This window comes from Periplaneta americana, chromosome 9 (genome assembly GCF_040183065.1).
Source record: "Periplaneta americana isolate PAMFEO1 chromosome 9, P.americana_PAMFEO1_priV1, whole genome shotgun sequence".
Classification (NCBI taxonomy): Eukaryota; Metazoa; Arthropoda; class Insecta; order Blattodea; family Blattidae; genus Periplaneta; species Periplaneta americana.
In genome coordinates this window covers 177,757,114-177,773,242 of record NC_091125.1, presented here as the reverse complement: position 1 = coordinate 177,773,242, position 16,129 = coordinate 177,757,114, and the positions used below count along the sequence as shown (strand labels likewise).

Genomic DNA, 16,129 nt, shown 5'->3' with positions numbered 1-16,129 from the left:
CCTGTAGTTTGATTCAAATATGGCGGTGCAACAAGCACTCTATTGACTCCAACGAGTCTTTAACTCATTGATTGACTCATTCTAGCTTATTGACACAACAGAATTCGATATCTCGAAAGAATTTCGTCATGGTCTTCCGGTGGATGCCTGTAATGGGAATTATAGTGTTTACATTTACAGGTGATGTGTGCTTTATAGTCAATGATAGCACAGTATGATAGTGTAAAATACCACAATATCATTATAATCAGCTGTTAGATGTCAGGCGTGACACTCATGACGTAATATAAAATATGTGCATGATGCGTCTTATTGTCTGCATTATTTGCAACGAAATAGGTGTAAGCCTATTGTAATAATAAGAAGAAATGCGCACAAGTGTGCAAGAGTTGAGCCTATTGTAATGAACATACTTTAATGCTACAGATGTCACCACTTTCCAGCTTAGTTGTAAATAGTAATATACTTAACAAACTTGATTAATTCTGTTTTATTATTTAGCAAATTAATTACATTGATTGGTTGATTTGTTCCGAGGTTTTCCCCAGTCGTGAGGCGGATGTCGAGTGGTCTATTGCGAGTCCTCTGCCTCAACTCAATCTCCGTTTGGTCTGTTTACCTGGTTGGGTTTTTCCGAGGTTTTCCTCATTCATAAGGCAAATGCCAGGTAATCTGTGGCGAATCCTCGGCCTCACCTCACTACATCTCGCCAAAAAATATTGTAATGTAAAATTTTGACTTGTTCCATATCTTAAAGCTTCAGTGCTAATGTAAGATCTATGGAATACAATAAATGAAATTAAAGTTTCAGTCCAAATCATTAGAGGGACGAGCAAGATTTATTTCGGGAGTTTAAAAAAATACAATATCTATATTTAATATTGTATTCGTAATTTAATATTACATACTTCGTACTACCATTTTTAAAATTCCGTAAAAGTTAAAATTTCGAAGCATGATAGATATAGATAACGTGCTCTTTGACACGCTGTAATTATCATTTGCGTGGGAAGTTAATTCTGGAGTATCGGGGTCATAGGCCTACTGTACTCATGCCAACAGGTCAGGTTTATTTCTCTGAATAAATAGTCCTCACTAGCACGTGTATTTCTAAAAACTTACGACTCTTGATCCCTCAGCTCGTTTCACCGTTGTCTCAGTCTTCGAAATCATCGTCTTCGGTAAACTAGCGCAGAGTTGGTTCCCTTCGTACTCCGCTTCTATACCTTCAAGAGTGTAGAGCTCTTTCCTCAGTTACACCAGCATAACTTTAGTGACATTATGAACGTTTCACGCTAATGTACACTAACTAGGTTAAGTTAGTTTAGGCTTTTGTTATGCCTTACATGATACTTCTATGATCTAGGCTTGCATGTAGGAACCTGTGCGGGATTTTCAAGCGCTGTGGCTGGTGATTTTTTGTCAAGTGATGTCAGTGCTGGCACAGTCTAGTATATACAGTCACGAAGCTCATTACATAGAGAATAATCAGAATATGCATCCATATATAGTTGCTAACCACTAGGATCGCTACTATCGCCTCATCACAGACAATGCGAAATAGTACCGGCACAGTCTATTGTTCCTAGTACCCTCAACAACTCAAATTTCGTGACTTTATAGACTGTGGTATTGGTCTGTAATAAGGTAGTGTAATGGCGGATGTACAAACGAAGGTATATTACGAAAACTTTTTTTTTCATAGTTACTTTTTGTTCTCTTTCACTATTTTTGAGTGCTTATTCCATTAATACAAGTTATGCGTTCTTCACATAATATCATATCGTGTGTTTTATATCCCTATGTTTCCTTCTTTCACTACACACATATTCACCTCCATTACGACGCACCTCTCATTTCAAACGTAATTTACATTTCCGAACAATATTCCTTTCTTCAAATATATCCCTATAAAATCCTTAATATCCTCTGATTGAGGTTCTGGCTGATATGTATATCAGGCAGTACATCTCACTTGACGATATGTGTCAGATGAACAATTGTTTATATGCATTTGAAGTCTTAATTAGTGAAATATGTAGCTAGTCGATGATGTATGCAATGAAGGGGGAAAGGAACTGGCCACCATACCCCATTATATCCTGGCCTAGTTGCCTCATAAGTGGTGCCTTCTTGGTGTTATGAGTTCAGACCTGTCTTCGGACAGTTGACTTAACAGCAACAACAAAATTCTTAACTTTTCAACTTCATCTCCACCCAAAAAAAAAAAAGTATATAAATTCAACACTTTTGAAATCACCAGAACTATGCGCTAGTTTCATCTTTCTCTTTTCTTAGTTGAATGCAGATTTAGAATTTTTACTATCCGAGGTTATGTTGAGGTGAAATGAAAAAAAGAATGAAGTTGATAACTGATTTATCATAATTTTCTTAAAATGTCAAAATATATTTCAGGAACATATCAGAATGTCAGATCTTTGGCTCAAGTGGAACAGTCAGCAAGAACTCATAAGTTCTTTGGATAGTATGCTTGAGAGTGAGTGTTTTGTAGATGTCACAATTGCCGTAGAAGGGCAATTACTTAAAGCACATCGTATTGTCCTTTGTGCTAGTAGGTAAGTACTTTTGTAATGTTGATAGATGCTTAGTGTGAACCTTATTACAGTGATGAAGAGAAATGCATTTTAAGTGTGTTTTGTCCATTAAGACTTATTCTGCTTCACTATTTTCAGTTGTTACTTTAGCTCCATTCTGCGCTCCAATTCAACACCACATCCCATAATATTCATGAGAGACGTGAAGTACGTAGAAATGAAGGCTATTTTGGATTTTATTTATAAAGGAGAAGCATATGTAACACAAGAAAATATTCAAGGCGTTTTAAAAACTGCTGAAGCTCTAAAAATAACAGGTAAGTCCAATACAGTGTTTTTAAACTTAGAATAAAAAAATTTTGGGCATACCTTTTGTACATGTCTTGCATTTTGCTATTTACCACATATACTGGTACTGAATGGGTGACGTGAAAAGCTAAATGAATTAATATATGACAAGAAAGAAAACAGCTGTTACTAAAATCTCCCATAAGGATTCAGATCTGTAACAAGAGCACATTATGAAAACTGTTCCCGCAAACTCCTATTGGACATCTTCGAAAGATGAAGTTGGACTTTCTTCTATGAGAAATAGCAGTGTTGAAGCCAGTTCTTCGCAACGTCCTTGGCCAAAAGCAGTGCACATAGAATTAAATTTTCTTTAAAGTAGTGGGAAATTAAACGTTAATGTTAGTGGAAAAGAGGTACATGCTAGGGAAATGAAGCCACTTAAATAATGCAGTCTCGTTCTGAGAAATTAATTTAGAAAATAATACTTTTTCGGAATACTGGGGGCTTGGTACTCATGATAAAAGGGTTGCGTTTATCACAAAGTTTGTCACCAGTAAAAAAACTAAACATCATCAAATCTAGAAAAGAAAATGGTTTAAAAAATAAAGAAATGTTACCCACGATTACAGTTTTGAGATCAACGGTCAGAGGATACCTGTATGCAAACACTCGTTTTCTCAACACATTATCTGAACACGAGAAATTTGTTAGTCATGTCATTCAGAATAATAGACCAAGTACCTTCCAGCAATGAACATACCTTGAAGTTGTGCAGGTTATTTACTGAAGAGAGGCAGGCTAGATTAATACAGATAAACACAAACCACAGATATAATACAGTCATAAAATGTTTAATAAATTTGAGGACCGAATGAGCAATAAGAACTCATATTTTATCTTTCCCTTCTTATGAAAATCATTACAACAGAACCTCGTTATTTAAATACTGAAGATTTGCAGAATATGGTGTATGAGAAATTTGCTAAAAAAAAACACCCCTGCCTTCCATGCTACACACAATCAATCGAGAGACTGGTGAAGACAGTCAGTGATGCTTGAGCTACAGTTTGTATTAAAAAAAGAGAGACTTTTTATCGGGTCCACACTGGATACAAGAAAGCAACTGCAATCCTGTGAGAAGAAGGCACATTATTTTTCACAGAGAGCAAACTGAAAATAAAAATAGAATAAACAAACAATAGAAACAAATAGTAGGTGAGTGGGTGGAATTCATTAGCAGCCATCGCCCCCTGGTGAGTTCAGGGTTGATGCAGCTTGTAACATACTTGTACCTTTATTTTACATTCCTGCCATCTCTTGGGGCTTCAAAATAATACTCCTTTCCTTTTATCTCTCATTAACAACAAATCTTCGTAGTCTGCACCAAGAAAGACTTGCAAACACACATGTTAGAAAAAACAAGATAATCGAAAAGAACCCCTCTGCAACTAGGTTAAAAGTACTTGTAGGAAGTCACAATTTTTTGTGCGAAACATTGGCACCATTAGAATAACTCTTCTCGGGTTCTCAGCCAGGTGAGTTGGAGATTTGCTTCCAAGCTTTCGATGGCTAGCTCTGCCATCTTCTTCAGAGAATGAAGTGTCATGGGACCGTGTCTAGCCGGTTTATATACGTCAGTAGGACTTTCCGCTGGGGGCCAATCAGGAGCTAGTTCCAACTGCCTGCCACATTCTGGTTGGTCGCCAATTAGGAGCTAGTTGCTGGTTCCAACTGCCTGCTGTGTGCTGGTGGTCGAAGCGTATATACTGACATATATATACCAGCTAGACATGGTCCCACGACACTTCGTTCCCTGAAGAAGATGACAGAGCAAGCCATCGAAAGCTCGGAAGCAAATCTCCAACTCATCTGGCTGAGAACCCAAGAAGAGTTATTCTACTTCAAACACCAGGAAAGCCTCAAGTCATAAGTTGGCACCATTCTGAAACTTTTTTGAACCAGTAAATTTTTAATTTCGGGAACAAATTTTTTCGGCCTTTTTCGATACACCATAGTGGGCAATCACAGTAACAACTACAAAATCACGTGTTCTGAAAATGTTAATAGTTATCCCTAAAACTTCTCTACACTTTTTTTTTCTGTTACTACTCTAGATTAGACAGGAAGGCCTTTCTGTTTAATCAGTTTATTGTCTTGCAGGTTTGTCCAGCATCTCGTGGACCGAGTCATCAATGAATTACGTGCAGGTGGATGAGGCTTCTCAATGCGAAGTAGCGGACAGCTTGCCCCCCGAGATCCTGCCAGCTCTGAATGACAACCCGTCCAGCAGCTGTCAGAGGTAAAGATTAGGCTGAGCAGCTGTCGTAGTGTTTTGTCTTGTTGCTGGGCATGTTTAACACGTGGGCTTCATTCCACAGCACCGAGGAGGCAGCAGCAGCAGGCACGACCGAGGTGAGTGAGGTACTTGCGTCTTCTGCTCCTTCCAAGAATATCTGACTGTGAGATGGATTAATGAAAGTTAACATTGCAGAGCTACAAGGAAGAGACCAAAGTAGCACATGTGTCTGCATCTGAAGATGGGGAGCGATTGATGATCCTGGAAGCTCCGTCCAACATCTCAATCACATCGGTGTCGAGTGCACCTGTGAGACAGAAGCCTGCAGGCAGGCAGTACACCAAAGAGGATCTGAAGGTACACAGGAACTCAGCATACAGGTTCCATCGTCGCCTTGAAGGGTGATGTAGCTTATATTGTTTTTCATTACAGCAGGGAAATTCCCAAAGACATTTCTAAAGTCTATAAATAGTATTAAAGAAAGTGGAAAGATGGCATTGCCTTTAATTGTATTTAGAATTAAACTACAGTAATACATTTCATTTAAAGCGTGAAGGGATACATAATGCATATTATAAATTTACTGTTAGATTGGGAAGCCTCCTGCCCAATGAAGGACACCTCCCAGATGCGGACAGATTGTTACGTCCCTTCGATGTCCGTAGATGAGAGGTTTCACTGTAACTTATTTATCTTAGAGCACCCTGTTAGCCAAGGATATTTCACTATGAAAATTTAAAATTTCTATTTTGTCTTTCTCCATCCACTATTTTAATATGCAAATATAATGTTGATCTCCTATCTTTGTAAGCACATTATTAATCGTATTCCAGCATTCCTTACTTCCTTCAGTATAATAACAAACAGATTTTAGTTATAAACTTCTTTTTTCGTAAGTTCTCTATATTTATTTTTCCTTTTGTTTTTTTCATCATTAATTTATCTAGGAAGGTCAGCTGCCTCCCTCTGGGCTCATCCCCCGATGACGCTCTTGAAGTCACATATTCTTCAAGGGAAAAATTTCATCAAATAAATTATCTTCATCCAGGTCAGGTCCTTCTACATAATGGACTGTCTCTTCAGATGTTTCTCTTTCTAGAGAATATCTCAGCAATATAAATGCCATAGCTATCTTATTTTGTGAATGAATAATCCATGCAGTGAGGAATTCAATAACATTTTCATGAAATTCATAAGAGACGCTGAGAATTCTATGTGAAATAAGAACCAATTCTAAAAATGCCCAAAAGTTGCTCTAATAAATTGATGATAAATGTATCTTCAGTCTTCTATTAACTTCGATAGCAATGGAAGTCTCAACTGCAGTTACTTCCTCACCTTCAGTTTTGATTGTGGCATCATGAAAAACCGGCGACGTTGTATTAGCAAAATGTATCACAGCAATGTGCAAGGATCATTAAACCAGAAATTTCGTACGTCCCTTTTCACCTTATGCTACAAGGGCCACTTACTAAGTCATGGCAACTATTTTTTTCCATGGAATCCCAGACCGCAATCTACTTTGTTTGATATGCAACATTTACATCAGGATGTATAGTACTTATAGATGCCGCTAGATGGTGCAAATATTCAAGGACAGAAGAAGAGGGATGTGCGCAAGTCAGTCGGTTCATTGTTGATGTGTGTAGTTTGTCAAGTATGGATGTGAGTCAGCTAGAACAACGTGCACACGATAGCAGTGCTTCGCGGTCAAAACACGACAGAATGTCACGCACAACTCGTAGAAGTTGTTGGAGGTCGTGCTCTGCCGTACAGAATTGTTGCAAGATGGGTAGCAGCTTTCCAAAGTGGACGAGTAAAAAGTACCAACGAACCTCGTATGGGATGCCCTAGGACTGTTCGTACTGATGTTGCTCATGCCACAATAGAACATTGCTTAGAGAACGACAGATGATGGTCTCTACAGGAGTTGGCAACAGAAACAGGTATTGACCAGGCAACTGTACATAAAATTTTACGGCATGATCTGCATATGCGCAAAATTGCTGCTAAATGGGTGCCACATGCACTAACAGAACATCAAAAGTGGACATGTTACGATACGTCTCGTGTGAACCTGGAACGATATGAACATGAAGGAAACATTCTGATCAGGATCATTGCCGTTGACGAAACTTGGGCCAGAGCTTATGAACCAAGCTTAAATGCCGGTCTGCTGAATGGCGTCATCAAGGATCGCCGCGAAAACACGAAGTCCGTCAAAAATCCATCTCTGGTGAATTTAATAGTCATGACATTCGAGAAATTATTTTGTGTCATTTTGTCCCCCATCGCCAGACTGTTACTGCATCTTACTACGGCACTTATCTGCAGAATAACCTACGTCGCGCTATCAGGAATAAACGTCCAGAGTTGTTGGACAATGCAATCATCCTTTGCGATAATGCAACATCCCATGCGGCAGCCATTGTTCAGACCCGTTTACGGTGCTGGGGATGAGTACTAGAACATCCTCCCTACTCTGCCGATCTGTCACCATGCGATTTCGATTTGATACCGAAATTGAAAGCTACGTTGCATGGGAGATGCTTTCATACACGAGAAGACACAGCCAACGCAGTGCGACACGAGATTGCCAGATTGGACAATGGAGCAGTTCATGGTATTGGTCGTCTTCCTCATCGTTGGCAGCGAACAGTTGGGGATTACTTTGAAGGATCTTAATGTGTTCAAAATGTGTTAATGTGCATGCAGACTATTGTTCTCAACATTATGACGTAAGATAACATTTTCTTAATTTTTACTCTTCTGTCTTGTCTACAATACTTCCTGAGAAACTCGTGTAACAGACATAATAATTGGTAAAGTACATTATGTATTTTCATATGTGTATAATGAAATGTTTGTATAACAACGCATTTGCCTAAAAAAATAGTTGCCATGACCTTTGTATATATCTGTGTGTGCGCACGCGCGCTAACAAGCTATTGTGGTTAATGAAACTAGTCAGGAATAATGTTTTCATATACATATCCTCATGGGTTGTACTGGTCGTTGCAATATGTTTGTTTTAACTTTTGCAGTCAATTTGAATATTAATAATTGACAATGAAAATCCGGGGATATCCGGAAAAAAATTATTGAATCCGGAGACTAATTTTTTTCCAGGGACAGAAAGCAAAATTCGGGATATCTGGTACCCTTACTGTAAAATAAAGACAAGAAAAGATATATAGTTATATTGCGTTAATTCGTGTCCACATAAAGAGAAACCACTTCGTTATGAGAAATGCTGGAGACGCTAATTTTCGTAAAATTGCCGAATACTTGTTTTTTATCTTTACAACACTTCGAGGGGGTAAAACAGCAAGAAGTAGATAATTGAATCTAATGAAACAATCGCCATTTTGTATTGTTTTCATTTAAGGGCAGTGTTCAATTTTATTTCTGAAACTGATACTTATGGATACTGAAGATAGACGAAAATGATGAAGACTAGATTTTTAAATTGATGTGGGAAGAGAAGCAACAGTAAATCATGCCTGTCTTGTTCTTAAAGTATGTTCAACATTTTTATTACCCTCAGAAATCCATCATTCTCAACTGGGATTGCAGACAAGTGCAGTAATTACTTTTCAACTGAAGATGACAAATTTTGTTATTTTGTATGCATACCTCCAGATAAAAATTCAGTGTAGTATGGAAAAAACATTTTTGAGTGCTAGGATTAATGATAATTTGTATTTGCAGTAAATGACATAATTTTGTATATCCAGCAAGCGTTGGAGGTGATACGACAGGGGCAGATGGGTATCAAGCCTGCAGCTAGAGCCTTCAAAATCCCAGTAGCCACTCTGCACCACGCCGCACGCCGCAGCAAGATATCGAGTCCCATGCAGCAAGGGGGCAACTATATGATGTCGTACCGCAGCAGAGGGAAGGCTGTGGCACCCAAGTGACAGTGACTCGTAGCATTCTGGTGACAGTACGATGAAATGTGACACAATCAGTGGTGAGCAGTGGAGTTTTTATTCACAGGATTTAAAACTCATATTATGTAATATGTGGATGTAACTGTAAGTTTTGATTTTATACATTACAATAAAGTTAATTTTAATTACGTTGAGCATGTCATTAATAAAAGTAACTGAAGGCTCAGAGGTAGGGTTGCCCTACAGAATTAGAAAAATATTTTCACTATCATCATGAGTACTAAACTGTCACGGATTCTTGTTTTGTGCAAATTATATTTGCGGTTAATATGTTTTGAATTGTGTAAAGACTACGAAATTCGAAGTTTTTTATAAATAAGTGACGTAGCTTTCAAGGTGAGTATTGAAGTGTTCTAGTGGCTGATGTCACAGCATTCCAAGTACAGACCCAGAAACAAAATTTGGGTCACCTGAATTTTCCAAATAAGCACTGAGCATGCGCAGTTTGTTATAACTGAAACTTGGAAAATTCAGGTGGCCCAAATTTTGTTTCTGGGTCTGTATCCCCCCTCCTCTCTCCTACCTTAGTACAGCATTGTAAGGAATTAAAAATAGCTATTTACTTATTTAAACTGAATTACATCATGAACTAATGTGCTGTACAAGAGAACAGCAAAAATATGTAGGCCTGCGTGGAATATAATCAAATGATTGCCTGTGCTTGCAGTTATTATTATTAAAAAGGTAGCTGTTTGCATGCCCGAACTTGAGTGAACTTGCATTTGTGACAGCTATGCAGTTACTAACAAAAAATAATCCAAAAGAAATAGAAATCAAAAGAGTACCACAGATACAATATGAATATGGCACAAAGGAACCTCAAAACCATAAAGACATTAAGGCCGAAGGAATTTGACAGAACTAGACCTGTGCTTCCCACATCACCACTGGTTATCCCACACAGAATATACTGGGTGTTCATTTCAAAGTGTGTCATGGATTTGAAGCGAGTTTCAGCTTTTATGTCAGAGAAGTTGCCTATTATTCAAGGTGTTCAATCTGAACTTAACGTGTACGGTATAACTTGAACGTCGTAGCAACAGATGGCGGTCTGTTCGGTCTGTGTGCTACCATGACCTCTTTCGAACTGTTTTGCGCGGGCAAGTCGTACGCAGGGTATTTATCATCTGTTGCGTACCGCAACATTCCACAACACAAATCAAATGCTCCGTGTCCATGTTGACCGTCCAAGTTAATGTCAACTAATATGTAAGTAATCGTCTTAACCCTCTCGCCATATCCCGACAGTAAGAAAAAAACTCACCTCAGTACGTGTTTCCAAACAGTTCACATTCCTGCCACTACCGGCATTACCGTACGTATCGGTACATACTCTTCAGAATGAATGTCGTACTTGCTAGGCAACTTCTCTGGCACAAAGGTAATACGCCTTTGCGGAAGTGTAGGAAGATTGAATTCTCTAGGCTCATCGGCTAGCCACATGACGGCATACGGTGAGCCACGACACACTTTGAACTGAACGCGCAGTACTTACTGCAAAACCTAAAAAAAAAAAATCACAAAGCCTACCAGAAGAGATGAAACATCAGAAACCATATACACACAAAGAGACTGGCTTCATGTCCATACTGATGGCTCATCCCTCAATAAAGATGGACTTCATTGTAAACTCTTCAGCTTTTATGTGTAGATGAAGTAGTGGCTGCATTTTGACTGCCTGACTGGCAGCATAAAGGTACAGCATGAAGAAGTAGTGAGCAGCAGGTTTGGCAGCCACTACTTTTTGGGTTGCACTGTTGTAATACGAAAGTTGCACAGTATTTTGTACTGCAGCGTGTAAAAGTAGCGACGTGTGACCGTACTTTAAGATCTCCATATATCTAACTCCAACCTGTGTTTTATGCAAAGAAGAAAATTCAACAATGACAATAGATGACCTGTACAAATGCACTGCATTAACCCCATTGCAAATGGACTCGGCATCAAAATCAAAATCATACTGGGAAGCAAGAAGGAGAATGCGGGCAATCCGAGTTCCTGGCAATCTACTGCTGCTGCTGCTGCCATCGTGAGAGACTCTCTGCACTGCACTCACATCACGGTACCAAAATACGAAATTTTAAGTGATGCAAATAAACAATACAGTAACTGTGGGTGCTGTTAATTTTTCTTAGAGTTACAGGATGTAAGCCCAAATATGCATAATACTTTATCTGGAATACTAACTGCAGTATGCTGAAATGAGTAAGAACAGCTAGCAGTACTCTCAAGTTTTATTTTTAAGAGGTATACAATGATATAGATCTCTGTCAACAACACTATTACACGTGTATCCACAGCTGTGCGTCAATTGCAACCAAGAGGACAAACTTGCTACACAGTTAAAACAACGAATATTGCACGTTATACAGTAGATATTATGCAGCTGTGTGCATGCAATGAGGAAAATAAAACTGTACACAGTAACTGAAGATAAAATTGCACTGACAAGAACATATTTTACAAATCTCTAGGGAGAGAAATGCGTCTGTAAACAAGCCGCAGTACTAAATACCTTGTAATATCAGGAACCAATTTAGGTAGGTATCTGTATTAGAATGTTCTGCTGTTCCATCATCATTCTCTACTATTTCAGTATAATCAACTTAATAAAATAATCAGGTCCTTGGACTGCATGTCAACATTCTTTCTGCATAAGAATAGACTCAATCCACACACTCTGCTATTGATATCAGTTTTGAAGAAGGGTACAGAGTTTCTGGTCTCGGAAAAGACCGAACACAGTAGATCCCCAAAATTTTCTAGGCACTAAGTGAAGAAAAAGAATGATAACAGATCAGCAGACATGACTAGTATTGCATACATCGACATCAGTAGTCAGCTGCATTATCGTATAAATGCATGTGCAAGTCTGCTTACGTTTTTCCGAAATGTATCATCTCTGCTCTTTTATATAACCAAATACAGATAAACTATATATTCCTGCAAAAATAATACTGAGTAAAATCTGAGAGGACGGAAAGTTTCAATGGTGGAACAATGACACAAAGCACAACAGAGCTATGAATTGAAGAAATGGAAGACAGTCTCTGTCTTCCAACGTTTTCAATGAAAATTAAAATTGTATCACCACAGTCTGTAGCAGCATTATATATCACACCTTAACACAAAATAAAACAGGTGCAAGTAGTGGACCAAGTCACACACTTGATCCTAAGGCAACTCCTGAGATGTTGATTGAGATAGATCCGTTTACTCTGTTTTTATGATTTTTGTACAAAACTCTTGAATGTGGTGATGAGAAGCGTGTGATACAATGTCCTGCACGCACAAAAGATCTACCAAAATGTATAGTAACTCCTCTACATGTCTACAACTGCAGTAGACGTTATAAACATGTGAAATGGCAGTTTTGATTGTATGGTCCCCACCATGCAAGATGGCAGAGATGTACATGGCTGAGATTCCTCGCCATGGGTGACGATCTATTTAAGGACAGAAAGCAAAAAAGGCCAAGTTACCTCGACACCATCCATACTGACAACATCGGTACTGGCTAGCGATGTACAAACATTGAATCGTTTCCAAAACTGTACTTCCAGTGCTGAGGATCCTTTCAAGCAGACCTGCTTGTGAGGCATGCATGGAATCTGTCCCAGTCTGCATTCAGCCAGCAGGGCAGCAAATGCAAATGCACTCGTTAATTTCAATAACAAATTTCGGCAACTAAGATAATAATGAGAATGAAATGTTATTTACATTTCAACTTATTTTCTTAAAATATGATAATACAGTGATTCTACAATAAAAATATAAAATTTGACAACCTCTAAACATCTGTGATCATATACTAACAATTAATAGAATTAAATTTAAATGACCAAGAACACCACACAGATCATCCATCTTCTTGGACTACTGGCAATGGGTTGGATGCAGAAGTACTTCATTCTCTTGAAAGGTGTGACAGGTATGACAAAACTGCGAAGTGCAAGCTGAATTGTGCAGCTTCAATGTAATTAAATTTTTTTAGTGTTATAAATTACTAAAAATACGAATTTGAAAACCCATCATCCTCAGTTGAGACAGAGGTTCACATCTGAATAGAATTTCGATGTTTGCACATCTCTAGTAAAAAAATGAACGGTTTATGTGTGAACACTCAGATGGTGCTTGGCCAGCTACGCAAACTACTGTCAACTATCGACTACTATCAGGTTCTCCGTAACTTTTCAGGCAGATGGTAACATGTCAACAAACAGTGCTATCCCTTAATACAAAAATCACCGCAAAAAAAAATTATGTTTTCTGAATATGTTCTTGGAAAACTGAGCTGTGGAAATAGCAGTTCTAACAAATAAGAATTTCAACAGGAATACGGATTTTCAAGTGCACTTGAAACATTATTCCTTTTGTATCGTGACCATGGTAATAAAAGACTTAAAGATTTTAAAATTCTTACACAGTAACTGTGTTCAGACTTACATAGCTTTGGAAATTAAAATTTACTTTCAAGGTCTATGTGGGAAGGCCTAAGCTTTATGAACAGGAAACTACGCCAGATTTGTCATTGTCACAATGTACACCAACAGTGGGACTCCCTAATCATGTGGTCACACATGGCCTGTCCCTAAGGGTTTCTACTGCACCAGAGAAGGATTATTATTCAACATTTTCAAGATTTAACGTGTGTAACATTTTGTTCCATCATGAGGGTAAGGGTGTCCAAAGACCAAAGGGTCACATACACTGTTGTGCGTGGCAGCCTATGTCCAGGAAGCTCTATGTGATCATATCTGGAGGCGTTGTAGGTTTCTTATAGTTTTCTAAATAGTTGCGTTTTGTTGACAAGGGGAAAGGATGCTGGGTAGCCGCCTTCTTGAGGACTTCTTTTTAATGCACACCAATAGTTTGAACAAGATACTTTACAAAGAAACACTTGAACATGATTCATTATGATAATGTAAGTGAAAGTGAAAGCTAATGAATTTTAATTTTTCAAAACAAAATCAATTGAAGAAATGATGTAATACAAAGCAGATGTGCAGGTTTAACGACTGTGGGACAGATTTACAACGCAGTTGGCTGGCTAGGCGATTCTTCACATGGTTAGAAACCCAGAATAATTCTTCTGAACACAAGCACTGTGGAAGTCTACTCCATCTGACCAATAATACAAGAACATACCCAGCTCTGAAAAAAATTCGAATTCAAAATTATGTGATTGTAAACATTCACTGAGTAAATGAAAACAATGTCAATAAATACAATAATTAATTCGTTTCAACGTTAATAAATATATAAAATATATAAATACTTTAATGGAAATGAACAAGTATGTTTGGTAAATGATATTGCTGGCAGTGACGAGTAGGTTGGATCAGTTGCATAGCTCTTCACTTGGCCTGTGACGTATCATGGGGGGAAGACGCCGAGTAGCCGTGGGGAGCAGGCAGTGGCAGAGCGATGGCGGGGGTGGAAGCAGGCGGCAGACTGGAGGCGGATGCCAGAGTGGTGTCCAGCTTGCGGGCCTCGTGCTCCAGCAGCAAAGCGTCTAGCGACGGGTCCTGCGACACGGTGCGCAGCGAGTCCCCTAGAGCTTGTCGCAGCTGCTGCATCTCTCGCCCTGTGCGCGAGCTCCTCAGCACGTACAGTTGTCTGCGCTTCACCTCTTGATTAAGTTGCTCCCTCAGCAACTGAATCTGCAGCAATCAATGCATAGTTTGGACTTTGTTTTTGCTCCTCGTATTTTGCTGTGAGTTTTGTCAGGGCCAACTCTATAAAAAATTCTTAGGTCTGCAACAGCCAATCACCTATAAGACGGTAGACATTAATCAATTATCAGTGATTCTTCATGAAAGGACAGACAGTATCTTTTCTCAGAAGACAATTTTTACTGTTTTTGTTCAAAATCACCCTAAGAACAATTGAAATTACAGTGTCAAAACATTTTAGTGCATTTTCTTCTTCTTCTTCCTTTCACAGATTAGGCCCTTCAATTCCATATTTGTCTAAGTCATCCAAGTCTCTTCATCATATAAGAGAAGGTAACTATTACAATCACTGCATCTCTTAATGTTCCACAACTAAGAGGACAAGAATTTAACAGATGGTGATGGAGTTGACTTATTCAAAGAATTTACGCCTGCCAACAAATGGGTAAAGTCCTAAGGATCTTACAGGCAGTAATGAAAAGATGGGTGTGTGCTTAAATGCGACAGGCGCATGTCAGTAGATTTACTGTCATGTAAAAGAACTTCTGCGGACAAAATTCCGGCACATCTGGCGACGCTGATATAACCTCTGCAGTTGCAAGCGTCGTTAAATAAAACATAACATAAAACCACGGCATGGCACGTCCTCAGGTTGCGGATCAAGGAGACGGCCTCCAGATATGGAGGGTAGCTGCGAATATATTGAATAAGCAGTCGTGGACAGCCAATGAAGGGTGGTCCTCCAGCTTGGAGGTTGGGCGAAGGGCTAACAACCCACCACCGTAAAAAACACTTGTTACGAAACCTCAAAATAAGCCTGGGAATGAGACTGATTCTCTGGCACAACCATAGCAAAAGAATAAGGTTATGAGATTTGGTACTTGGAATGTTACAAGTCTATATAGAACAGGAGGGGTAACATTAGTAGCAAAAGAACTAGCTAGATATAGAATAGACTTTGTGGGAGTACAAGAGGTTAGGTTAGATGGGAACGGCATAACACAAATAGCAGATTACTTGTTGTATTATGAGAAGGAAACGATAATCACCAATTAGGAACAGAATTCTTTATCCATAAAAGAATAAAATCAACAGCAAAAAAGGTCGAATTTATCTGTGATAGGTTATCGTATTTAGTACTTAAGGGTAGATGGTGCGATATTGTAGTTATAAATGCTCACAGCCCTACAGAAGAGAAAGACGACCATATAAAGGATAGCTTCTATGAGGAATTGGAACATACTTTTGATCAGTTACCTAGATATCACGTGAAAATTTTATTGGAAGATTTCAATGCTAAAGTAGGACGGGAGGATATTTTTAAACCAACTATTGGAAAAAGACAGCCTACACGTAACT

The 16,129-nt window shown here is 38.7% G+C and overlaps 2 protein-coding genes across 10 annotated transcripts in view; one reads left to right on the top strand and one right to left on the bottom strand.

The window, feature by feature from the left end:
- Positions 1-30: 30 nt before the first annotated feature.
- Positions 31-9,223, top strand: LOC138706821 (broad-complex core protein isoforms 1/2/3/4/5-like). 7 transcript variants are annotated; one of them, XM_069836557.1, is made up of 7 exons: positions 31-180; positions 2,416-2,576; positions 2,694-2,872; positions 5,007-5,145; positions 5,225-5,258; positions 5,338-5,499; positions 8,880-9,223. In XM_069836557.1, the coding sequence occupies exons 2-7, from the start codon at positions 2,428-2,430 to the stop codon at positions 9,060-9,062; spliced, it is 846 nt and encodes a 281-aa protein (XP_069692658.1). In that variant the 5' UTR covers positions 31-180; positions 2,416-2,427; the 3' UTR covers positions 9,063-9,223. The 7 variants fall into 7 exon arrangements, with proteins under 7 accessions (XP_069692658.1, XP_069692654.1, XP_069692661.1 ...); XM_069836553.1 differs by lacking the exon at positions 31-180 and adding an exon at positions 288-341; XM_069836560.1 differs by lacking the exons at positions 31-180; positions 8,880-9,223 and adding exons at positions 288-341; positions 6,090-8,872.
- Positions 9,224-11,311: 2,088 nt separating this feature from the next.
- Positions 11,312-16,129, bottom strand: part of Root (ciliary rootlet coiled-coil, rootletin) — an 88,417-nt gene continuing 83,599 nt past the window's right edge. For 2 of the 3 annotated variants that reach the window (XM_069836550.1, XM_069836551.1), the window contains exon 29: positions 14,319-14,758. In XM_069836550.1, coding sequence (XP_069692651.1) covers positions 14,453-14,758 — 306 coding nt within the window. In that variant the 3' untranslated portion in view covers positions 14,319-14,452. Of the gene's footprint in view, positions 14,759-16,129 lie in introns of all 3 variants that reach the window. The other variant, XM_069836549.1, reaches the window with a different exon arrangement.